The sequence below is a fragment of the Artibeus jamaicensis genome, unplaced genomic scaffold (genome assembly GCF_021234435.1).
Source record: "Artibeus jamaicensis isolate MK-2021 breed Jamaican fruit bat unplaced genomic scaffold, CSHL_Jam_final contig_3109, whole genome shotgun sequence".
Taxonomy (NCBI): Eukaryota; Metazoa; Chordata; class Mammalia; order Chiroptera; family Phyllostomidae; genus Artibeus; species Artibeus jamaicensis.
The window spans coordinates 2,034,895-2,059,051 of NW_026521716.1; the positions used below are offsets into that span (position 1 = coordinate 2,034,895).

Here is a 24,157-nt window from a genome sequence, read left to right on the forward strand (position 1 = left end):
AACTGACCTTTGACCCTGTCGCCGCGGTGGAGGGGGATCTCGCCGTCGACCTGGGGTTGGTATGGCTGGACCACGACGAACAGCCTCCCAGGCACCGCGCTGTACAGCTTCCGCTTGGGCCCCGGGTGCTCGGCGGCGGCGGACAGCAGGTCCTTGGTGGCTCCGGGCGGGAAAGTGGGCCTGCGGGGGCGGGGGGAGGGGAGAAGGGGTCACCACCCGAGACAGAGGAGGCCCCGCGGCAGAACTGTAGCCGGTGGGCTCCGGGCTACACCGTGTTGACAGCAGCCACGACGGAGCTCCGGAATCCGGATGGGGCCGGAGACGAGACAGGGCCCTGGGGCCAGGGGCAAGGTTAAAGGACGCAGGCAGACCCGGTGATTCGCCCTGGGCGTGTCCCCAAAGAAGTGAGGGCAGCGGCTCCGACAGGCGTCTGCACACCCAGGTTCGCTTAGCGAGCACTTAGAAATGGTAAGGCGGCCAATGGGCCTCCGACCTTGGTGTTTCGGTGGGAGGGTTAAGCCACCAAATTCTCAGCAGCAGAGCACAGGCACCACCGTGGATGAGTGAACTGAGCCCTTTCGCAGCCATCAGGGTGGACAGGGACCTGCCTGCACGTGCACTTCCTCCATCACTCATTCCCAGTCACTTACACACCCACCCACCCATGCGTTCACTGGGGTGACCTCCTGTGTTCATTCATTCACCAGTCACTCACACATCCATTTACTCACTGGGCAAGTGTTTGCGGGTCTGCAGACACCAGTGGACACGAGACAAGCTTGGGCCTCACGGGCAGAGGGACAAGTCGGAAAAGCCTCTCCTCTATGTCTGATGGGCCCACACAGAGGATGGGGCACATTGCGGAAAGGCTGTCGGCTGCAGAAATGTCTCTGCAGAGATGTTTGAGGCAGGACTGACACCCAGAGACCAGGGGCGCGACTGGGGGGGGGCCCAGTCTCAGTGTGACGGCTGCGCTGGAGCCCCCATGGGCAGGGCTGGCGGGCAGCGACAGGAGATGCTCAGGGAGCAGAATCGCCAGGACTGGGCACCGACTCGAAGTCGGGCGTCTCCCAGGCTCCTGGCCGCACAGAGGGCGGGAGGAAGGCTGAGAGATGCCGGCTTGGGCTCTGGCGAAGGGTGGCACATCCAACACGAATGTCCCAAGTCCTGACCATCCGCTGGCAGCTGTGTCTGAGCATTAAGAACCCACCCCACGCTGTCAGCGTCACCCTCCTGTGCCCTGGGCCGTGTGAGTGTCCTCAGCTGGCACGCCGCCCTGGGCTCCGAGGCCCCGCCTGGGCTCCCGGGTGTCACTGCACCTCTGGGGTCCTGGTGGCAGCTTCCCACACTCCCCACCCTCCCCTTTAGGTCCCAAGGAGGCACAGTGGGGACGGACAGTCACCAGGATGTCCCACTCGCTGGGTGCAGGGGACACTGGCCAGGGCACCCAGCGTGTATGGGGCACAGGGGCTGTCAGGGAGCGCAGTGGGTGGGCCGGGATCCGAGAACCGCAGGGCACACCACCGAGCACCCCACTGTCTGCCGCCCCCCTACTCTCCACGGCGACCCCAGACCACTGGGGTTTCTCTCTGCACATTTGCAAGCCCAAGGCCACCCTGGCTTAGAGGCAGAAACAGGTTCTGGAAGGTTCTGGGGTGGTGGGAAGCCACCTTGCCCTGCACACCCCTTCTGGGAAACGGGGAGAGTGCCATGAGCCACCGTGATGGGAGACAGTTCTGAGTGGGCCTCCTGCCTCGTGCCTGCCCGCTGTCTGCGCCAGCCCCGCCGGACCCCCGGACGCTTCCTACTGCCCAACCAGCCCCTCTCTCCACCTGGGGGTCACTCTCCCCCAGGGAGCCTCCTGTCCCCACAGAGGCTGGAGACTGACTTGCGCGCCCCAAGTCCAGGGAGCTCAGCAGGGGGAGTCTGTGGCTCTGTGTGTCTTCAACCACAGCAGCCCCAGGGCCGACCTGTCCCCCGCCCTTGTGTCTGGGGTGGGGACGTGCAATTTCCCTCTGCGAGGGGACAGCCCCATGGAAACCAACTGGGAGAGCAGACACGGAACATCCCCAAACCCAGAAGGAGAGAAAATGACAGGTGAGGGGCGGCCCATGTGGTGCTGGGACCCCAACTCCTCAGCAACCGAGACGCACCTGCTCCCCCAGGGCGGGCCCCTTCACCGGGCCTCACCCCTGCCCAGGTGGCCAACAGGAGCCCAGCTCCTCACGGATCCCTACTCCTGGCCTCCCGGGGGCAGGCAGGGCGGACTGATTCCACAGCAGGCCCAGCTCCTGCCCTGGCCCCGCCCGGCCAGCAGGGCCCATCCCCCCTTTCTGGGTCAGAGGGGCTACAGGGGAGGGAGCAGCACGCACCACTGTCACCAAGGAGACCAGGTCCTTGGTCCCCATGTCCACGAGAGGCAGGGAGAGGGCTTGCGGAAGGGGGGCCCACCACCCTGGAACCTTCTAGAACTCCTGATGCCACTTGCGCAGGAAGGGGGGGCGGGGGGTGGTGATTTCTGAGGTCCCGGGCTCCATGTGGAAGGCCCTGCTCTCTGTGCAGGCCTGCCCCTGAATGTGAGGCACCATCTCAGGCTGGCATTCCCTCCCAGAGCCCCGGACTCATGGCCCCTACTGGTGGGGGGGCAGAAATACTGGCAATGGCCACGGCACCTTCCTCCAGAAGGGCTGGGGGCCGGCCCATGTCCCCCAACACCTGGCCTCGCCCCTCACCGGGCTGGCCCCCTGCCAGTTTTATCCATCCCAAACCCACTGCCCACCTGGCCTCAGCTCCCCACTGCCCCGAGTTCAAGGACTCGCAAGCAGCTTGGGTAAGACAGGCCTTCCTGAACCTCTGCCCAGTACTGCCCGGGGACAGGAGATTTCCAGCCCAGCCCCTGCCCATGGGGAGAAGGTGCTGTGGTCCCTGGGCGGTGAGAAGCAGGGGGCTCAGAGAAACACAGCCAGGGAGCCGCAGGCGCCCCTGAAGTCTGCTTGGACTCAGACGCATGAGCATTCCCACCTACCAAGCCGGCCACACCCGAGACGGCTTGCTCGATGCGAAGGGGCCAGCTGCCCTGATTTTGCAAAAGTACGTCAAGAGCTGTTCTGAACCTGGCGAGAGCCAGGCACCTCCCTGGGAGGACCCCTCTCCTCTCCACACTCGGTGGTGGGTGATGGGGCCGGGGGATGCAGCCACACCCAGTCCCAGCCAGTTCTTGGGGACACGGGCCAGCCATGCCAGTTGGCACCACTAGAGGGCGTGTCCAGGTAGGTACGTGCAGAGCCTTTGGGGGGGCGGGAGGGGCAGGGTGCAAAGAAGGTTCAACAGGCTCCTCGGTTCCCAAAGGCTCTGGGTGGGCTTCGCTCTTTTGCCTGGCACTCGGCTGCCCACCTGACTCGGATCAGGCTCCACGCGGAGGGTGGCCCTGAGCACCCACAGAGCCCCGCTGGGGAGGGCAATGGTCAGTGGGCGGGGCTTGGGCAGCTTCAGTTCCTTCCCTCCAAGTCTGCACCCGAGAGCTTGGTTCTGGCTGCACTGATGGGCCGTCACATTCCTGGCCGAGGATTCTGGGTCCTCAGGTCAGTGCTGGGGCAAAGGGGTCTGCCTGGGAGAGGGTGCCGGGTGGCCCGCCTTCCCCACAGGTAGCAGTGGAGAAAGGAGCAGATGGGGTTTGGGGTGGGGAGCCACAGGGTGCTACCCTTGACCCCGAAGGCGTGACCTTCTCATTCTGTCCCTGAGCCAAGCTGGGAACCCTCGGTGGCCAGAAGGCCCTCCTACAGGGACCCTGGTGATCGTGACAATGAGGTCGCCAAACACGGCTGCGGGCCTTCCCGTGAGCCGGACACAGGCTCCTGGCCCAGGACAGGCAAGGAATTGAACAGAGTCCTCACCACCAAGCCATCGACTCCATTGTACATATAAGGAAACTGAGGCACAGAATGGGCACGTGGTGCACACACATGCACACAGTGCGTGGACGCACACCTGCACACAACACAAACATGCACACGCACAAGTGCACACACACGCGTGCACGCAGCACTGGGAAACGTGCACATAGTGCATGCACACACGCGTGCACACAAACACAGGCACCGGGAACTGGGGACCATCGGACGGGCCCCGGCAGGCGCCCGGGAGCTGTTCTCTCCTCAATATCGCCGCCGCCGCAGCCTTGGCGAGTCCCCGGCCACCCTGCCATCGTATCTTATTAGGTTTCACACGGGAGGAAGGGGACACACTCTTCTTAAAATTATAGTCATAACTCTGGTGAACGTGCAAAGTGGAGCCTTCTGCCCGCGGGGAATCCTGTAATTTCACTCTAAACCGCTCCCAGCACCTGGGACTCCTCCCTCGGGGCGACTCCGAGTGAGAATCTAGACCAGAGCCAGGAACCGAGTGGGTCTCTCCCGTCAGTGAACGAGCCCCAGGCGGGAGGGGTCGCTAAAGGCCCTGATGTGGGCTTGCGGGGGGGCGGTGGGGGGGCAGCATCGAGAGGATCGGCCCGCAGCCCCATGGAGGGGCAAGAGGTGGCTTCCACACACATTCAAGGTCCCAGCAGTCAGCCCTGGCCCCAACGTGTGAGGCACTGGGCCCCCCACCCGCTGCCCCCCAGGCTCCCTGCTGGAGACCCTCCCCACATCCCCCTTCTCAGCGGCAAAGGTCATCACGGGCAGGGGCTGGAGAGCCCAGTGCCTGTCAGAGACCAGGGAGGAAATGTGAGAGGCAGGTGGGGAGTCGGGGTTAGGCACCGAGTGCCGGACCAGAGCGGGCATTCTACCATCACCCAAAACGCAATGCCAGCCAAGAAAACTCAGGCCCGAGGCCCTGCCGGGCACCGAGGGGGAGGAGAGCATTCGGGGGGAGAGACCCTCCCCAGCCGCCGACACGCACTCAGGAACCTGGGTCGCAGTCCGGCCCTGGCTCCGGGCTGACCACATGTACGAAATGGACAAGACTGGGCTCCAGCCACCAGGGGCCACAGGGGGCCACCCCGGAGACTGGCACAGTGGGGCCAGCAGGGCCGTCACTGAGGCCGCCGGGGTTCCTGGTCCCGGGCCTGCCTTGGCCCCACCGAGCCCCAGTTTGCTCACCTGCACCAGGTGAGGTGCACCTGCAATGCAAACGTGCGCAAGTATGCAAGCAGGGCATCTGAAGAGCTCTTAGCTGTCTCCGGGCTGACAAGTCACCTTTAGGACCCAGTAGCCAATGTCAAAGGACAGGAAACATGGCCCTGGGGGCCCCCCTCCCCGCCCCCACCAGAAAGCCCCAGCCTCCCACACCTGCCCCGAGAGGGGTCTTCGCGGGCTCAGGTGCTCCTGGCTCCTTCCTCACTGCTCCCTGGAGACAGCCTGAGACGGGCAGTTGGCAGGACTCCCGTTTTAAAGGGTTCCCACACACGGACGGACACAGGCAGGCCCCGGGCTCAGCCCCTGGGCAAACCCTGAGTCCAAGAACCAGCAGCAGGGTGCACAAGGGTCTTCCCTTGCTGGTCCCCACAGGAGCCGCCCTGACCACGCCAGTCCCGCCCTGCCCGGCCGCTCCTTACCCCACGTGCCAGGCCTGCTGGGGCCTCTTGCCATCCTCGCCGGCACCGCCGAGCCTGTTGAGCGACGGGGACCGGCTGCGGGGCCCGGGGATGTAGCTACCGATGGTCCTCAGAGCCCCGTCGGCCGGGCTGGGCGTCTGCTGCAGCAGCTGGGGCGAGAGGCTGCGGTGGGCGGCGGCAGCGGCAGCGGCGGAGCAGACAGCCCAGTCGGGCGCGCCGGAGTTGAGGTTGTTGTCGCTGTTGGAGCGCAGCAGGACCCGGGGGGCGGCCAGCGTGTTGGGGGCCCTCCGTCTGCGGTTGGAGTACGCAGGGGCCTCTCGGAAGGGCACTGCGTCGGAGAGAACGGGAGAGGCGGTGAGCGCAGGGGGCAGGGGCGACGCCGGTGTCGGTGGGGGCACACGCGATCCAAGCCGAGCAGAGCCGAGGGCAGGGGCGCCATGAGTTCTGAGCGGAGGCCCCCACAGGACCCCGCTGGGCGCAGAACTCACCCCGTGCAGAAGCACAGGCGGCGGAGACCGAGGCTCAAGCTGACGCTGGAGATGGAAGGGACGTGGGGTCGGACTTCCATCCGGGCCGGCGCCCGTCCACAGCGTGGTGCGCACGCCGAGGCAGCCACTGCTCCCCTCGCGAAGCGTGGCCCGGGCACCCGCCCCTGACCACCCCGTGTTGGAGCCCTGACCCCTGGGGCCTCAGGATGTGACTGTGTGTGGAGAGGGGGTCTTGAGCTACTGACATCACAGGTCGTCAGGGCAGGCCTCATCCACTGTGAAAGGAAATTCAGACGCAGACACGCACAGAGGGACGACTGCGTGGAGACACAGGGAGGGGACGGCCGTCCGCATGCAAGGAAGAGGCCTGGGGACCCAGCCCTGTGTCACCTGGGTCTTGGACTCCAGCCCCCAGGACAGTGAGAAATCAGTATCTGTGGTTTAAGCTGCGGTCTCTGGCCCCAGGTCCCTGCCACGGCCCTCAGAGCTACTGAGTGGGATCGGTCGGCTTCACCCCCAAGGTCACTCCTTTCCCACCATCGACCTGGGACCCAGCAGGTGAGACGGGCAGGGGGCACGCCTCGCCTGGCTTCTGACTAAGTTCTAGACCAGAGGCCAGGCCTTCCCTGCCCAGGGGCTCAGATTAGGAACACAGTCCCCAGGGACTGGAGGGACGGGGAGGGCTGGCTCTGAGCCCTCTGGGGCTATCCCCAGGGCAGGAGCGGGGACAGAAAGGGCCGGGTCCAGAGGGAGCGTCTAAAGGGAAGCAGCTGTCCAGGCTGAGGGGCCAGTGAGACGCCCGTGACTGGGCCACCGAGGGCACAGCTTCCCGAGCACCGGATGCCCTGGGTAGCGTTCCCACCGCCATGCCACTTGCACTCGGAGGCCTGGGCTGCCTTCCCCAAGGGCTGGACACAGGAATCTCAGCCTCTCCCAGGAGGACAGCACCGAGTCCCGGGCGACCACTGCCTGGCCGCCCAGGTCACAGGATGCCGAGGACACTCCACGGGTACTAAGGACCGCGGCACCCTTCCCAGAGCCCACGTGTGACCTCAGTCCTGCTACCAGCCCACTCTCACGCTGGACACCAGAGCTCATGGGGGACAGAACGGTGCTGGGACCTATCACGGGGCACAGGGGTGGCCTGGCAGAGCCACACGGCTACACACACGACCCAGAGCAGCCCTTGCCACCTGCCTGGGACACAGGGCAGTCCTGGTAATGCAGAGATAGGGTAGCCAGGGGAAGCCGAACGGGGTTGGCATGGGGCTTCCTGGGGATGCACTCTCGGAATCCACCTTCTGGGTTGGCGAGGCCACTGAGACTTAGGAGTGACGTGTCGTGGGGGGTCGCGCCCTTCCCATCAGGCAGCAGTGCTTCCTCCCTCCCACCGCCTCCTCCGAGAAGCCCTTCTGCCCAGCAGCAGCCAGGGGCCTCGCCCGCTCCCGCCTCCCCAGAGCATGAGGATGCAGACACCAGCCTGGCCTTGACGGCCAGAGCCTGGCCCACCTACGAGGAAATCTCATGGTGGGAAGAAGTTTGTTTCACTTGTCACAGGGGAGGACCAGGCAGGTGTCGCTCTCTCGGAGCAGATGGAGGCTGGGAAGACTTGGGACGACCCGGTGTTCGCCGTTGGGTTGCAGAGTGCACCTGGTGGGTGCTTTCTGCCGACCTGAGACCTGCCTGACACAGGGCTGGGGACTAACAGGCCTCGAAAAGTGCTGATGACTGTGCGACCTCAGCGAGCGAGCGAGCGAGCGAGCAAGTGAGGGAGCAAATGTCTGCCGCTCAGAGATAGCTGGCTGCGAACGAGGTCACGGCGGGTGCCGATGACTCCAGCAGACACATCGGGCAGAATGCGCCCCCAGAGCCCCCGGCTTCCCCAATCTCTTCGCTGTCCCCAGCCTGGGAGAGGCCAGGGCTCATGTTGACCATGGGAGGGGACACCCAGCTCCAGGGGATGCTCTCAGGCAGGGACACAGCTGCACTCCACAGAGCCAAGCCACCCAGCTTCCCGGGCAACACGGGTCCCCTTTCTGACCAGGGCAGCAGGGAAGGGTTTTAATGCCCTGGACAGGAAGGGCTGACCGGGAAGGGCAGACGGGTCCATGGGAGGGGAGGACAGACACAGAGAAGGCCCAACACCGCTGCCCGTGGGTGCCAGAGCCCGGAACCCCCAAGTGTGAATCTCGCCGACAGCGCACGGAACCAGCACAGATGGAGGCTGTCTGTGTGCAAATCCCCGAGAAACAGCCTGGCGGGGCCTCCTCGTGGCGCTCAAGGAGCGGTGGGTGCGCACCCAGGGCGGCCACTGGAGATGGGGGGCTTCGGAGACACTCCCCCACCCTCTGCCCTGGGCACTGAGAGTCACTCGGGTGGAATCCCACAGGTGAGCATTCCAATCCAAACCGCCCCGCTCAGCTACCAAGATTCACCTCGAATTGGCTCCCTAGGCGATCAAACGGGGATTTTTTTTCTCGCTCTAGTGTATGGCTTGTGCCGGGAGGCACCCGCCCGATTCCCCTGAAGTTAACGTGGTCCTGAACCTTCACCACACGGAGCGCTCCCTCCGGCCGGCGGGCTGCCGGGAGCCTTCCGAGGATTTCTGCGTGCCCGTGTGAGAGGGGTTAAAAATAACTCTTTTCCTGCCTGAAAGTGATTAATATTCCACCCAACTGCTTCCTTCTTTCGGGCAAATCTGCAAACTAACTCGCAGTGGGCGGGTGTTTTCTTTGCCATCTTCCATGCGCTCGTTCATACATTCTGTCCACGGGGGGAACCACACGGGCTCTGACACGAGCCGTCTGTGCCTCCGAAGTCCGCCCCGGGCGCTTCCCACTGGCCCAGAGCTGCTGGGACCAGGACGGCCCGGGGGAGCGTCCCGAGGACACGGCCCGCCGAGCATGGGGCCCTGACCCCCGTAGCCTGAGCCCACAGCTACTGGACACGCGGAGCCCGAACTTCCTCCGATGCCCTCGCCTCACTTCCTAACGTGCCCTGGGACAGAGTCACCAGGGACGCAGGTCCTGGAATGCAGCTCTGCAAGGGACTGGCGACTCGGGGACAAAAATAAAATCCGGCGGCACCTTCAAGTGGTTACAATGCCAGGCAACTACAACAAAGCTGGGCGCTGCCGGGGGCGATTGTTCGCTCGCAGGCTGAGATGAACAACCGGCAATTTTCGGAGGCACCGGCCCCCTCCCTCCTCCCGCCCGGGAGAACCCGCGGTCCCGGGCACCGCGCCCCCCGCAGCTCTGCCTTACCTTCCTTCTTGGTGAAGGCATTCAACAAAGACTTCATCTTCCCCTTGACTTCGGCAGCAGCCCTCCGCTCATTATATAACCCTCTCAGATGGGGGAAGTGAGCGCCGAGTTGCCCAGCCCCTCGGTGCGGGAGCGGTGTGGACCCGGGGCGCGGCGGCGGCGGGCCTCTGGGCACGGCGCGCCTCCGAGCATCCCTGGGCATGCCAGACCCGGGGCGCCGGCGACCAAGCCCACCCCATAGTCTGCCTGTCAGCCGGGAGCCGACCACGCGCGCAGACAGGGGCCGCGCTCAAGCCCCGCGGCCTCTCCCCGAGCCCGTCATGTGAGCAGCGCTCCCCTGCTTTTGTGATCGGAGCAGGCACGGGGAGGGGCGGGCGGGAGCCGAGCGTCCTGCGGCCGGGCTCCGGGAAGCCCCGGAGGCATCTGGCCGCCGGGGCGGGAGCTCCCAGGAAACCGGAGCGGGACCACTCCTGCTCCAACGCGCCCGGGGCTCAACAGAACGCACAGTGCTTTCCCGGTTTTCTTTGGAAAGAAAAAGCCAAGTTTCCTTTAATGCTGCTGGCGCGGCGGCTTGCCGACGCAGCAGCGAACAGGTCAGGAAGCCGAAACGCCCCGTTCCGAAAGCCTCAGGCTGAACCCGCGCTCCCGGGCAGCCCTCGCCAGCGTGCGGAATGTCTGCGGGTGACCCAGATTTCTGCTGAAAGGCATCAGACGCCGGCACCCACCCCTCCTCTGCCCCACCCGGCTGTGGCGGTTGCCCCGGAGGAATCGGACCCCGCCCCCCCGCCCCCCCCCCACACTTTGCAATGAAACAATTACCAGGACGGCTGGCCCTCATTCCAGGCCGCCGACACAGAGAGCGGCTTTGAGTCACTTAGTTCGCTAGCACGTCCACCCGACAGACTGCAGGAGAGACGGGGCGAGGGGACAGTGAAAAAGTTCTTTGTACGAAACACACAGGAGGCCCGGACGCCGGTGCTCCCGCCAGGTGGACGGGTCACCTCCCGAACAGTGAACAGGGGGGTGCCAGGCCCGGCTCTGCCACCCGCTGCGTCTGCCACTGGCTGTAATTAAGTGTGCAGTTTCCCCGTTGCTAAGAGAGCTGCTTCCCAAATTAAAGAAAGAGAGAGAGAGAGAGAAACAAAGCAAGATGAAGGGAAAAAAGCAATGGGAACATGCGAGCAACATGGGTGACATGCTTGTGATGACGAGAATGGTGGCTTGAGGCGTGACCGGAGGGGCCTGGGCTGGCGCGACCCTTCCAGGAACATCTCAGGCCGGGGAGGAGGAAGCCCACCAGGGCAGCATCCAGCAGGCGCCCTGTATGCGCTGCACCTTTAAATGCCACCCCTTTCACTCCCAGCCGCCCCGAATGACAGGGCTGGCCCGGGTGAGCACTCCGCCGGTGACTTCCTCACCCACCAACCACACCCCGGACCGGAGACCCGGGCAGTTCCAAGATGTGCCCTGGACAACGACTCTGCTGCTGGTGGGCTTATGATCCCAGACCCCACGACTTGCCCCTCACAGGTCACCTCCTCGGGGACAGAGGTGGTGCTGGCAGAGGCCAGCGTCCCTGCACGTTTGGGACCAGGCCGAGAAGCTTCCGGAAACATCTCCCTCACAGGCGGGGAGTGTCACCAGCAAGGACAGAGCTGCTGCACTGGGGTGACCGGCGGGGTCCGCATGATGGCGGCCGTGCCTGCCGGCCTGGGCCGGGCACCTGCCTGGCTGGGACCGGGTGCCGAGGTGCGGGCGGGCCCAGGGAGCACCTCCAGAAGCGGGGGCTTGGCCACGTGAGCCCCAAGAACACGCCAAAGCTCAGGGAACCCTCTGGGGGTGTGGGAGGCTCGGCGATGCTCAACCCTGCCTCCATCTGCGTGTGATGGACGCGCTCCCAGACCACGGCGCCTCCCGCCTGGCCGAGCTCCCTCGCCGGGCTCCGCTCTGCCACTTCAGCCTTTGCCCTGGCGGGAGCAGCTGGGGCAGGGGAGCGGGGTGTGAGTGCAGTCAGGGCAGACTGGGGTGGGGACCCCGCCAAAGGTCACTGGGGCCCCCCCATTGTAGGCGGCCCGGCTGCTGCCCATGGGTGGAAGGTATGGGGGGAAGCAGCTTCACGGGCGTCACTGACAATCCCAGGGACACAGCGCCAGTTCCCCAAACAGCAGCCAGGTCAGAGCAGAGTTGGAAACACGGGGGCCTTTCTGAGAGGAGGCCCAGCAGCCAGGAGCCAGGTGGGACAGAGGGGAAGGCTCGGCCCCCCCACTCCCGCCCCACATCCCACACCCCATCGCGTCTGTGGACAGTGGGTGCTGTGTGGGCCCTGGGGACCCAGCAGTGAGCAGGACAGAAGGGATCCCTGGTTCGCCACTCGGACAGCACAGGGCAGGGAATGAGGCCGGACTGTGGGCACAGTGGGATTTGAGGAACCCAGGAAACACCCAACAACCTATTCCAGACACCTTTGCCTCCCTCAATAAGCGACAACTTTTCCAATCCGTGCCTCCAGGAATCGGAATGAAAACTTCAGAAATTAGGAGCGGTAGCCCTGGCGGACTCATGTGCGGGCCTACTGTGTGCCCGCCGAAGCCAGGTCATGGCAGGCGGGCCACTCCCAGCCCCACCTGCCACGCCCACCGAAGGCTTCCTCACCCCATGCAGGCATGCTCTCCTCGAATACTTCCAGCGACGGGGAGCTCACCACCTGTGTGCGGCAGTCCTCACTACCAGACAAAGGCTGAGAAGGCACTCTGGGCCCACGTGGGCCAGGCCCCTTCCCTGAGCACAGACGTTGTGCCTGCACCTGCCGCGGGCCTGTCCGAAGGAAAAGCGCAGCGTCGGAAGCCCAGACTGACTCCGAGCCCTTCACTATCAAACCACGGACACCCAGGAGAGCGGGACCCCAGTGACTGAGGAAAGTGGGCAGCAGAGGTGGACACATGTGGGCCTGCCGTGGTCGCTCCCCTCCCCCACCGTGCAGCAGAGCCTTGGGAAGCTGCCAACACCGGCTCCACCCCAAAGACAAGGAGATTATCACGACAGAGGAGAGACCCTGCAGTGAAAACCCAGACAGATAGGGGAGATGAAATGAAAGACCCTGTCCCCCCGGCTCCCCAACATCCCTTCCCTGAGTCCTTCGCCTAGGATGGGTCTCAGACAGCTCCAACATTCTCCAGGCGTCCTGTGAGCTCCCAAGACCGGAGGCAAGGCCGTGGGGGTATGACCGGCCCCCGGCCATGGGTTCGGAGGTGCCCGGGGCCCAGGTGCCGGAAACAGCCAAGCCTCCCAGCTCTCAGACGTGCCCTGTGCCTCCACGGGGCCCTTTACAGAGGGTGCACGCGACCACCAGGTACCATGTCAGCCCCGCTCCTGTGCACTGAGTGCGGATGAGCTGGGATTTCATTCCAGACGAGGGGGGCGGCGGGACTTCTGGGTCTGGACGGGGGTGGGGGTGTGGCAGGGGCGCGGCAGGGGCAGGGAGAGGGAATCGGAGGGCCAAGTGGGACCCCCACCCGCCTGCTCGCTCACCTACATCTCACGTCTCATCCCAATGGACAGGCAGCACCTGCTGCGTGGGGGGCTGGGCAAAAGGATGAAAAGCAAGAGGAAAGATGTGATGGAGGCCCCGCATTGGACACTTGTCAGGGAGGCGGAGGGTCGGCCCCACAGCAAACCCCCTCTTCTCAGCCTCCTGGCCCATGCCCAGCCCGCCAGCCCCTCGGAAACAAATACCAAAGAACCGATGCAGACGTAAACGATAAGAATAAAGTGTGTCCAGGCAGCCTGCCTCCCCAGCCCCGGCCCCCGGCCCCCCACCGGTCACCCCTGCGGCCCTCGGAACCAGGGGCGCTCTGCTCCACCCTCCCCACACCCTCCCCCTCCCTGAGCTTCATTTGCTGCATCTTTTGACAACTGCCTGACAACAGGCTGAAAATAATTTCATCTCTTGTACAAAAAAAGGCTCTTTGCACATCAGAACAATTTCAAGACGCTCTGAGTCCTGGCAGGGAGGGAGGGAGCGCCAGGTGTCAGAGAAGGGCCTCAGGAGGGTCCGGGCGCTGTGCCCACACGCGCATCCGGTCTCAGGATGTCACCAGGCACCTGGCCGCCACACACCCACCTGCCCTGGCTGTGGCCCCGGCAGCGGCAGTGGGGGCCGGTCAGGCGCCCCAGCCCTCGGTCTCCCCATCTGTGAGGTGGGGGCACCTGAGCCTGTGTTTTAAGCACACCAGGGTGGCACGCTGACCCTCCGGGTCTGGTCCCGGCCCTGCCGGCCCCAGGGCCCCGGGAAAGTGACAGCACCTCTCCATGCCTCAGGTTCCTCAGGCGTCCAGTGGGGACTGAAGGGTGCTGCCCGCGGGGAAGGTCTCGGGCATGAAGTCCCTCGGTCTGGAAAGGTGCCTGGCCTTGGAAGCTGTCGGCAACCACCCGACACACACATTTAACTCAGAAAAGTCTGTGAGCGGAGGCAAAGCCATCTCCCCATCCTGCCCCGGCCCCACATCCACAGTAAGCCCTCCCGGTCCCTCAAATGCACTCACATTGTCTTTTCCAGTGCCGCCTCCTCTAGGAAGTCCCCCTGGCTGACCCAGTCATTGGAGAGGCCCCTTTCCAGAGTCCTCGTGGCCCCAGTCTGGCTTCGGGGCATTGCCTGGTTCCAGGAGCCTTTCAGCTCCTTGAAGGCAGATTCAATGCCCCCCTCACCATGACCCTATAAATTTGAGGTGCTCCCTGAAGCTCTGGGGCATGTGCTTGTGCCCTCACGGAGCCCCAGGGCCCTGGCTCAGTCCTGAGAGAACCCCGGTTCAGGGCACGTGCCTCTGAGCCAGGGGAGGGGCGTCCCGTGGCTGGCCCTGGGGGCTGAGAGGGAGTCTGCTGAGCAGTCAGGGTGGGCACTTCAGGTGGGCTCGCTGCGCCTCAGTGTCCCCTGTGGGAAGTCCAGGGGCCTCAGTCTCTTGGCTGAGACGGGCCGGCCACCCCAGGGGTGGCTCATGCTGTCCTTAAGCCACAGCACTGCCACCCGGGGCCTGAAGCCACCTCCCCCCTCCTCCGCCCAGGGACCTGCCTGCCCCGCAGAGCCGAAGCAGCCCTGCTGGTCCTCCTGGCAGGGCAGTGCCAGCCGCATGGAGCAGCCACAGGTGGCAGGCCACCAGGCTGGCCACCCGGGTCCCAGGCCGGGCTCTCCGGGCCCCTGTGTGTCGTGAACCTCCCCAATCCTTCAGGACCTCCCTTCCTGTGTCAGCAAGACAGTGGGCCCTCTCTGCCGCCGAGACCCCGGCCAAAGGCGCAGCGAGGCTGGGGCTCAGGCAAGAGTGTCTGGGGGACCCTGGAGTCCCCAATGGGCAGCATTTCCCTTCCCTTTTCCAGGGCCTGGGGGTTGACTCAGGCCCCAGCTCCGGCTGTGGGTGGAGAAGGGGCAGGGCCGGCCGAGGGGGAGCGTGGAGGGCTGAGCAGGAACTCCCCGGAGGCTCCGGCCTCTGCCAGACCAGGCCCGGGGGCCTGACCTGCAGCAGCAAAACTCCTGTGGGTCTCAGCATCCCGCCCGCCACACCCGGCTCTTCATCTTACGGAGCTGAAAACCAGACACTCGGGAAGAAAGCAGGAGGGCCAGACCTGGCCCGGCTGGCCCCGCGGGGAGCAGGGAGGCGGCAGCCTGGGGCAGCGGTGCCTGGGCCTGGGCCTGGGCCCCGCCTGCCCACAGCCCGCCGGCCGCCCTTCCTTCCTTGTGGCTTCGGGCTGCTGCCATTTCGATATTAGTAGGCGCTGTCCCTCCATCTCCCAGTAACTACTCAATGAATCATGCTTTATAAATAACAAGGGATATAAAAAGGCGTCCCGGCAACAATGCGGGGTTATCTGTGAGCAGAGCCGTGGGCGTCTGCAGCGTGGGGAGTGTCCCGTCGCCGGGGCCCTGCCGGGGAGCGTGGCTCTGGGGGACCCAGGGAGGCCCGGGGAGGATCGGGGCTGCGGCACCGAGGCGGGAGCTTCAGAACCCGCAGGTGTTTGTCACCGGAGTCCTGACGGGCAACTGGACTTTAGCTCCAAGGCCAAGGTCGGAGCTGGGGGTAGGGAGAGGGGCGTTGGAGGGGAAATTGAGGGGCTGACCACAGATAGCGTCAGGACCCCAGGGCACATTCTAGAAGAATCGCAGACCCCAAGCACTGCCCTCCCCCCCTCACTCCGAGCAGCCTCAGCCTTTGCCAGCTGCTCCCTACTCCAGAGTTGCTGGGGGTCCGGCACACCGTTCTGTCCAGGAGGTGTGGCTTACCACCACACGAGCCACCCCTGTGGTGGCCCTTCTGAGAACCGGGACACTGGGGCCCCTGGACCTCCCACAGGGGAAGCTGAGGCTCAGCGTGCCCACTCTGACTGCTCAACAGACCCCCTCTCTGCCCACAGGGCCAGCCGCAGGACACCCCACCCCCGGCTCAGTGGCACGTCCCCTGAACTCAGGTTCTCCGGGCCACAGTCTCAGGACTGGTCAGGGCCCCCCGCCCCAGGGCTCGGCAGGTCGGGCAGCTGCCGGATGACCGTGGGGGCGGCGTGCAGGAACCGGGCACCCGGCCTGAGCGAACCCGGAGCGTTTCTCTCCCTGACCCCGTCCCCCAGATCCAGCCCGACTCCCGAGGCTGACTGCCAGGACACCCAAGGAACGGCCGGCCGCCCGGAGGCTCCACGCAGACACCCTGTGCGCAGACAACCCAGACGAGAACCCCAGGTCCCTCCAGCCTCGGGGGCCGGACGCTGGCTGCCCGTCCCTTCTGCCGAACCCGCCCCCGACGGGGCCCTTTCCCAGTTTGTTACAAAAGGACAGCATCTGAGATGGGGCTGGGCGAGCCTCTCACTCAGGGTGGGACCTGGAGTCCTCACCTGTCCATCAGCAGGCTGACCCCCGCCCACTAGACTGTGAGACCCTCTTACGGAGGGTCCCCGAGGGCAGGGACACCTGGGAGCGGCGCTATGACCCAGAGGTGCACTGAGTCTGTTCTCCGCCAACCTTACTAGACACTGGGGAGGGGGGGTCTCGGCACCTCCTCGTCCTGCCCACGGGGCTCCCTGGCGCACCCTTGAGCCTGCAGCTGTTGTGAGCTGCCTGTCCAGTGGCCCCTACACCGGGGGCCCAACAAGGTGGAAGAGGCGCCCCCCAGAGTTAGGCAGGGGCGCTGCTTGGGCTCCCACCACAGAGAGGAGGCCCGTGTGCCCACAGCCGTGGGTGAGCCCAGGATGGCACGAGCCCACCCAACGATGCGGCCTGCACCCCCACGGAAGACGCGGGTCTCCGAGGGGCTCGCACACCTTTGTCTGTCGCACAACACGAGACCCAGCGCACACTGGGTGCTTATCAACGTGAGTCCTAGTTATTGCGGGTCCCTGTCTGCCCATGGCCACGTCGGGGTTTTCCTCGAACCGGCTCCCGGGGTCCCTGTGTCCCAGAAGGACAGGCCACCTTTTCTTGCCTCTTCGCCTATCTAATAATTTTTTATTCTATTTCAGCCATCATCTTTGATACCTTGCAGCAACCCTGGATCCTATTATTGTCCTGTGAAGAGGGTTGAGCTTTTCTAGCAGGGAACGAAGTCGCAGTAAAACACCCTGTCCTGGGGAGGCGAGGGTTTAGGGTCGGGGTGGGGATGGCTGCTGGTCTGGTCCTGGGATAGGGGGCTGCCTCCTGGAGCCCTCCTGGACCCGGGGCAGAAGACCGGGCGTCCGCCGGGCTCCTCCAATGCAGCGGGACTTGATGGGCTGCCTGCCGCGTGAGGGTGCTGCCGAAATCTCCCCTCGGCCCTTCGAGCCGTAAGCTGCTGTGTCCCCCTAGGACCCTCGGACCCTCCTCCGGCACACAGCGGTTCGGAAGTCAGTCAAGGCCCTGAAAGGGGTTTACGTGCAGATCTGGGGGTCCCCCCTTTTCAGGACTTCCTGCATCTGTTTCCAACCGCTCAGGCTTCCCTGCCCCCCAGTCACTGAATCTTCAACCCCGTGGAACTCGCTTCCGGCCAGGGGGCCGCCTGGTGAACGTGGGTCGTGCCTGGTGGGCCCCAGTCTGCCTTTGGCCGCCTGCCAAGGCCTTCCAGCAGTTACCGCTGCCGTTTTCCTGTACTTTGTGCAGAGTCCGCCATCATCAGGGGCAGGGTTGGGTTCACCCGACGTGGGCTAGTCTGCTACCACCCAAAGGCGCAAGTCGCGGGCTCATACACACACGTGAAGCAAAAAGGCGCCCCATACGGGCACACTCCGGCACACGCAGCATCTAGCAGCAAGCTCCCGGTCCCCACACCTACCGGCAGCGGGTGTGGCTGGTGTGGAGACCGCCCTAGGTGAGCCCGGGGCAAACCATCACTCCGAGCACCGTGGGCCTCTCTGCAGCCTGGCTGGGAAGGATCGCAGACACCGAGGGGGATTATTTCAACACGGGAATCCCACCTTCCCAAATGTCCGGCACCCCAAGGAGGCTGGGAGCGAGGGTGGGTACCAGGGATGCCCCACCTCTTGGGTCAAGGTGCTGGCCCAGGAGACCTGCAGGTGCCAGGGCGCTGGGAAACGAGCCCACGATGCAGCACGGGCCACGGGCGCCAGTCAGGCCCCGCCTCGGCGCCAAGCCTCGTTAGCAGGTCCCGATGCCCACTCGTATTTGGGAACTAATTAAGCCTTGGTGACCGATTTAACCTTCACGCGAGTTCCTTCCAGGGCCCGCTGGCTGCGGCGTTTTATTAGACGCCCCTCAGGAAAACCCCGAATCCGGGAAGGACCCAACCCCCAAGGCGAGGGCAGCAGGGCGGGGGACAGCACTCCAGGACCCTGTTTCTCCCCCCGCGGGACATTCTCAGAGGCCCCCTGGCTGGGCCGTGTTGTCACCTGTCTCCTGTGGCACAACGGGTCACACAGAGGAGGAGGACTCGACGACTCTAGGGTCTGGGACGCCCGCCTGCCCAGAAGCAGCAGGACCAGAACGAACGGCTGCACCACTACCCTCTTCTTCCTCCGCGGCTCTCAGCTGGTCCCGCTTGGCGAACCCCGCCCCAGGGGAGGCGCCTCAATGCCCCAGCAGCCCGTGGTCCTCGGGACCGTGGGAGGGGGCATCTCGGCCGACGCCCCTGGCCCAGAACAGGAAGGACCCCTCAGCACCCTCCTGGCTGGAGGTGCCCCGGCAACGCTGCTTCAGCTCATTAACATTCTGCTTAAAAAAGGCCGAGTGATGCCCCACTTTCCTAATGGGGTCAGCAGGGCACCCCTTGGAGTACGACTCCAGCATTTCGGGCCGCTCGGCTTCTGCACCTGAAACTGCGGTGCACTTTCCGTGTGGGGGGGCACGAGGGCCCCGCCCCCTGGACCCCTAGCCCGGCCCCCACGCCACGGCTGTGCGGCTGTCTGTGAGGGGATGGGCAATACGCCAGGTTGGGGGGCCTCCTTTGACAATCGCGCAGATGGCAGCACCCGGAGGCAACGCGGTCTGGCTCCGCATGCTGCCCTCCTGAAGGGTCTGTCCCCAAGGCCACCCCATGCTTGGCTTCTGTCCCCCGTTCCAGAATGCTCAGCGTCCACGGGCCGTGGTTTCTTGGGGCGACTTCCTAGGGCCAGGCTGAGGTCGTTCTCGCTTTTCACGTCTGATGAAGACCGCCACTGGGAGCGCCTCCCCACACGGGCGACCACCTTCTTCGACGCTGCCCCTCAGACCGCGTGCCGGGGGTGGGACGGCCAGTCCAACCGTCCGGCTGTGTCTGTGGCTCGGGAGACACTCTGGCCCCTGCAGCCCCCAAAGAGTGACTCTGCTTTCCATGACCAGGCGACCGCAACCGCACTTTGCCTGGACTGGAATCGGCTCTCTTCTGGAGAAATAAAGGAAGTGCGTGCTGACCAAGGAGCCCCAGGTTCAGAAAGGCGGGAGCCCTGCGTTCTGAGTGCACACTGCAGGGGGCGCTGCGGGAGCCACAGGCTGGCCCCCCCCCCCCATGCTTTCGGGGACGGACAGGGACACGTGGACCCCTTCCAGGTCTCCGCCCACGCGGCTGCGCTTGCTCCAGCGGAGGTGCTGGTCAGCCACATGGCCAGCACCACGAAGAGGGAGAATCCCAGAAGCCGACAGCACCGGTCTGGAGCTGGATGGGCCCCCGGACCCCGAGGACACAGGGGTGCCTCCGAATCACCCACCAAGAAGGCTCCCAGAGATCTGAGGCCGACTGTGGAGGGCGCAGCACCCCAGAGAATCAGGATCTTTCTCAGCGAGGAAAGGAGAGGAGGAGCCCAGAGCGAAAGAAGCCAACGCAGGGCTCTAGTGAATGAATCCACACTCCCTGTAATTACAGAGACAACAAAGGGGAGAGACAGCACCCTGCCAACCGGTTTGCAGCACAGGCCGAAAATAGACCCCGCGAGGTGGGGTGGGTGCCACTCACGGCTCGGCCTCCTGCGATTGGTCGACAGGACAGCGCAGTAAGGCAGAAAAGGGGCCCACGCAGGGGAAGCACTCGACCTCCCGGCACCCCTGGGAGACTCGGGCCGGGGGCAGGGCTCCAGGGCACAGAGCACCCCCTCAGGCCAGGCCTGGGTTTCCCGTCTTTTGGGAAGAGAGGCAGGAGAGCGGCGGAGGGCGGGGACCAAGGCCTTGGCGAAGTCAGGGAAGGGAGTGGGCGCGTGTCTGGCCGTCTGGGCAGCAGACTGAGCGCTACCCTGTTCAGGCTGCCCGGGGCACAGCGAGTTCTCACTGCCTCAGGCTGTGTGCCCTCGAATGGAGGAGCAGGGTACAGCGGTGGCGGTGATTCCGCCGGCTGCCAGGAGTGGGGCTCATGATGTGCCGCATGTCTCAGGGCTACAAGGAGTGGTGCTACGGTCCCCTGACGAGAAGGAGCGGCTTCGGCACAGAGAGGCACAGTGACCCGCCCCAGGCCACACAGCAGGACACAGGCTGAGGTGGGGGTGGGGGGGGCTGTGCTCACCTCTGAACCAGCACAGTCCCGCCGCTGGGGGCCCTGCCCCGGGGGCACTGTGAGCCCACACACGGAGCCTCGGGGGCAGCCCTGGCCCAGAGGGGTGGCCAATGCACCTGTTATTTAGGAATCTTCTGTTCACAAAGGACCACCCGTCAAGGGGCCTGCTCCCCCTTCTCTGCTCTGAGGAGGGGGTGTGACCTCGGCTAGGGCTGCGGGTCCCACAGACGAGATGGCTGAGCCCTCATTGCACGAATGCAGGAAGCAGGCCCCCCCAGGCCCTGGTGCAGGGCGCTGTGAGGGCCGAGGCCGCCCAGGCCTCTGAGTCAGGGCCCAGTGCACAGAGCTGCCCAGCAGGACAGCCAGCTCAGCCTGGCCCGGTCCGTGCCCCCACCAGCCAGAAGCGTAGACGTCCACCCCAGGAGCCGGTGTCGGTGTCAAACCCAGGGGGACACGCCTGGCTTCTAGATCTCCCATGAGGAGGGGCGCTATCCCCACCCCACCCTGACTGAGGCGTTTTAACTTTTAAATTACTCCGGAAAGGGGGACTGGACCCAGGAGCCTGCCTGGGCTTTCTCTGCACTTAGTAACAGCGCCCCCCCCCCCCACTCCAGGCACCTGGTCTCGCCCCCCAAGGTCCCAGCTCCCACACTGGGTTCCCAGTTAATTCAGCTCTGGGTTCCGGGTTCAAATGCTGGAGGAATAGCCATGTAAATACGTCCATGGTCTCAGACACTTGAACCTACTCAGCTCGGGCTGGGGGCACCGCCACCCTCAAACCCTCCAAACCCTCATAATGGGTTCAGGGGTGAGCCAGCCCAGGACGGCAGGGACAGGACCCGGCGACCTGCCCCGCTGCAGGACGGGGTGGATGGCTCAGAGGACTGGCTGGTGTGGAGTACGACTTCCTCAGGGCACCCAGAGGCCCAGCGGGGCCTGGGACACGGGCGGCCACTCCTCGTCTGCAGCCGCTGGAGAGCCTGGGGTCCCCACTCCTCACCTTCTGGCCCATGAAACTGGAGGAGGGGGGCACCCCGGTCACCTTACCCCCAGTCTCTTAGCTGCGGCAGTATTATCGCTCCTCCCAGAAAAAGCAGCCAGAACCCCAGACGTCTACATGAAATCCGACTTTAAATGCCGGTGCCTAGTTACTATTTTATGAAAATGTGTCTTACACTTTGGCTTGAAGAATCTGCCTGTGAGCTGCCAGGAATTTGGGGGCTGCAGGTTTGAGTGACAGCCGGCACCCTCTCTGAGCACGCCTGCAGGGGTGAGCAACGCCCCCAGCCGGCCCCGCTGTCTGGTGCTGACGCTGTCTTTTCCCCAGAGTGAGTTCCACAGCATGTTGGGGACCCTGGAGGCAGACTGTGCAAAATAGGGTCCACAGTCCAGGCCAGAGAGAGTCGAGGGGACTTCCCCAGCAGAGGGCTTACCGGTGTGGCCCCGGCTCCTGTCTGTCCCCCACTTTCTGTGCTCCTGTCCTCCTCTGGAACAGCACCTGGCCCTCCAGCAGGGCCCCTGGCTGCCTGGGAAGGAGGCGGCACCGCCCTTCCAGAAGGGAGCCATGGAATAATGTCTTAGCCAATGGGATGCAAACGAAAGCAACATTTCCCCTTAAGAAAAGTGTCTCTGCAAAGTGGGGGGTCTGCCTATCTCCTGCTCCTTTTTCCTGCCTACTGATGAGGATGATGATGTGATGGGTGGAGCTGAAGCAGCCACCTTGGACTATGAGGGGAATTGGGAATAAAGTCACACCTGGCTGGGCCATGAGACAGAAGGAACTGGAACTCAGACACCATGGGACACTGCCTCAGTGCTGGGACACCACGGCGGATTGCTTCGGAAGGACAAGCCTCTTTAAAATTCAGAATGACTGGTTACTCCTTAGCCAATCGTCACCATGACCACCGGAGGCTGGCAGCACTAGTTTTCCAACACCCAGGAGAGGGACGGCAGAGCTCTGGGGTCAGGCAGACAGAGGGCAAGGTCCGGCTCTCCCACACAGTACTGAGTGGGTGTGAGGGTCAGAGCCTTCTGGCCCCCAGGCTGGCGGAGAGACACAAAAACAAACAATTGACGATAAAATGGGAGAGACTAGTAAGAACCACCGACCCACAGGCCTCTACCAGCAGCAAGCCCCCGTTCCCACCCATCCCCCCGCTTTTCAAAGCAAGACCCCACAGGCCTCCAGAAATGGAGCCAGACTTTCTGGGGAGGGGGCTGCAGGGCGCCAGTGCCCCCCACTGGCCTGGCGTTGGGAGCGTCACTCCCCGAGGGAGACGGAGTGGGGCGGGGCGTGTTGGTCACAGCCCAGCCCGGGGTCTTCCGTCACCTCCGGGTGGGACCCCCAGGGGGTGTCCTCCAGCCGGGGTGTGTCATGGCCAGCGGCACACGGGCTGCGAGAGGGTGAGGGCAGGCGTGTAAAGCGAAGCCGGTGCCCTGGGCCTGGACGGCAGGCGGCGACGGGTCCCCGGTCTCTCCATGGGGGGCTCAGCCACAGGGCTCACCGAGGTCGCCTCTCAGCAGCAGGACCAAGGCAGACGTCTCCCCAGGAAGGCCTGTGGGCCTCGCGGATGTGACTTCCGAGCAGCTGCGCCCACTCCGGTCAACAGAGGGAGGTCACCTTAAATATGGGCATGATCTCCGAATTGGCGTTCTGGGGCTGCTGGACCAAGGTCCACACCCTGGTGGCTTCGAGCAGCAGGAACGGATCCGCTCCGGTGCTGGGCCACAGGAGCAAAACCTGGGGCTCCTCTGGGGGCTGCAGGCAGGACCCATCCGGCCTCTTCTAGCTCAGGGGCTCTGCTGTCCCCAGCGCCGCCCTGGCACCCCTCGGCCTTCCTCCCTGTGTGGCCCCGGGGTTCTCGGTGTGGGAGGCGCTCTCCCCTCTCCCTGGGTTTGGGCCACCCTCGCCCAGGACGGCCTAGTTTTTACCTGAACTAATTAAATCTGCCACCAGCTTAATTCCAAATAAGGCCACACTCAGGTCCTGGGGAAATATGATTTTGGTGGGGGAGGGACACTGCTCAACCCAGTGGGGTGCCCGGGAAGGAGACAGCGAGCGAACAGTGAGCATTCGTGGGGGGTGGGGGGGGGGGGCGCCCATGTCTGCCCAGTCACCTGGTGCAGTTTCTAGCAAGAGCCCGTATCACCTCTCCATTAAAGAAAAGCCGGATAAATATCTCTGTTGAAGAGCAAAGTGATTCAAAGTCCCGAAGGTCCTCATTAACTCTCAAGAGCAGGGAAGTCACCACCCCCAAGAACACTGATAAAAATCCCAGGGAGCCTACCCGGGAGGTGACCACTGACAGTTCAAGAAAGCTTAGTGCCTTGTCATGGGGTCGCCGGTGCCACTCAGAGGAGACCCTGGCACACACAGAGCCTGGGGACAGCCCGCGGGTGCAGGCTGCTGAACTGGCTGGTGGTGAGGGGTCAGCTCCCAGGGGCCCAGATCCTGCCTCGTGCTGGAAACCGGGGGGCAAGGACAGGCCCTTCTGGGAAGGGGGCTTCAGCGGGTGCCGAACGGAGCACAGAGGAACTCACATGCCGGCAGGTCTGCCACCTGCCGTCCCCCCAGAAGGGTCAGGTTGGAGAGCCCGGTCCTCCATGGGTGGACAGAGGAGAGAGACAGGCCCTCGGCCGGGGGAGGAGTCCCAGGCAGCAAGCCTCGGGGGCGGCAGCACCGTCCCACCCCCTGAGTGGTCGCCACACAGAGGGACCAGACTCTTGTCTTCCTGCACGTGGTCTCCTCCCCACCCTGGTGGCCCGGGGACAGCAGAGGCCTCACTGGGTTCCATTCTCAAAAAAGTGCAAACGCAGGTCTCAGCCCTGGGCTCTCAGACGCTCCGCCCAGCACATTCCCGCCAAGCCCACCCGGCCAGGGGGTCTGGGACCTGCACACCTTAGCTGACCCACTACAGAGAAAGGACGGCC

General features: G+C 64.5%; 1 protein-coding gene across 3 annotated transcripts in view; it reads right to left on the reverse strand.

Annotated features, from left to right (window-relative positions):
* Nucleotides 1-24,157, reverse strand: part of SHANK2 (SH3 and multiple ankyrin repeat domains 2) — a 288,299-nt gene that overhangs the window by 175,774 nt on the left and 88,368 nt on the right. For all 3 annotated transcript variants that reach the window (XM_053662881.1, XM_053662880.1, XM_053662879.1), the window contains exons 11-12: nt 5,552-5,879; nt 8-180 (exon numbers count right to left, since the gene is read on the reverse strand). In XM_053662881.1, coding sequence (XP_053518856.1) covers nt 8-180; nt 5,552-5,879 — 501 coding nt within the window. The remainder of the gene's footprint in view (nt 1-7; nt 181-5,551; nt 5,880-24,157) is intronic.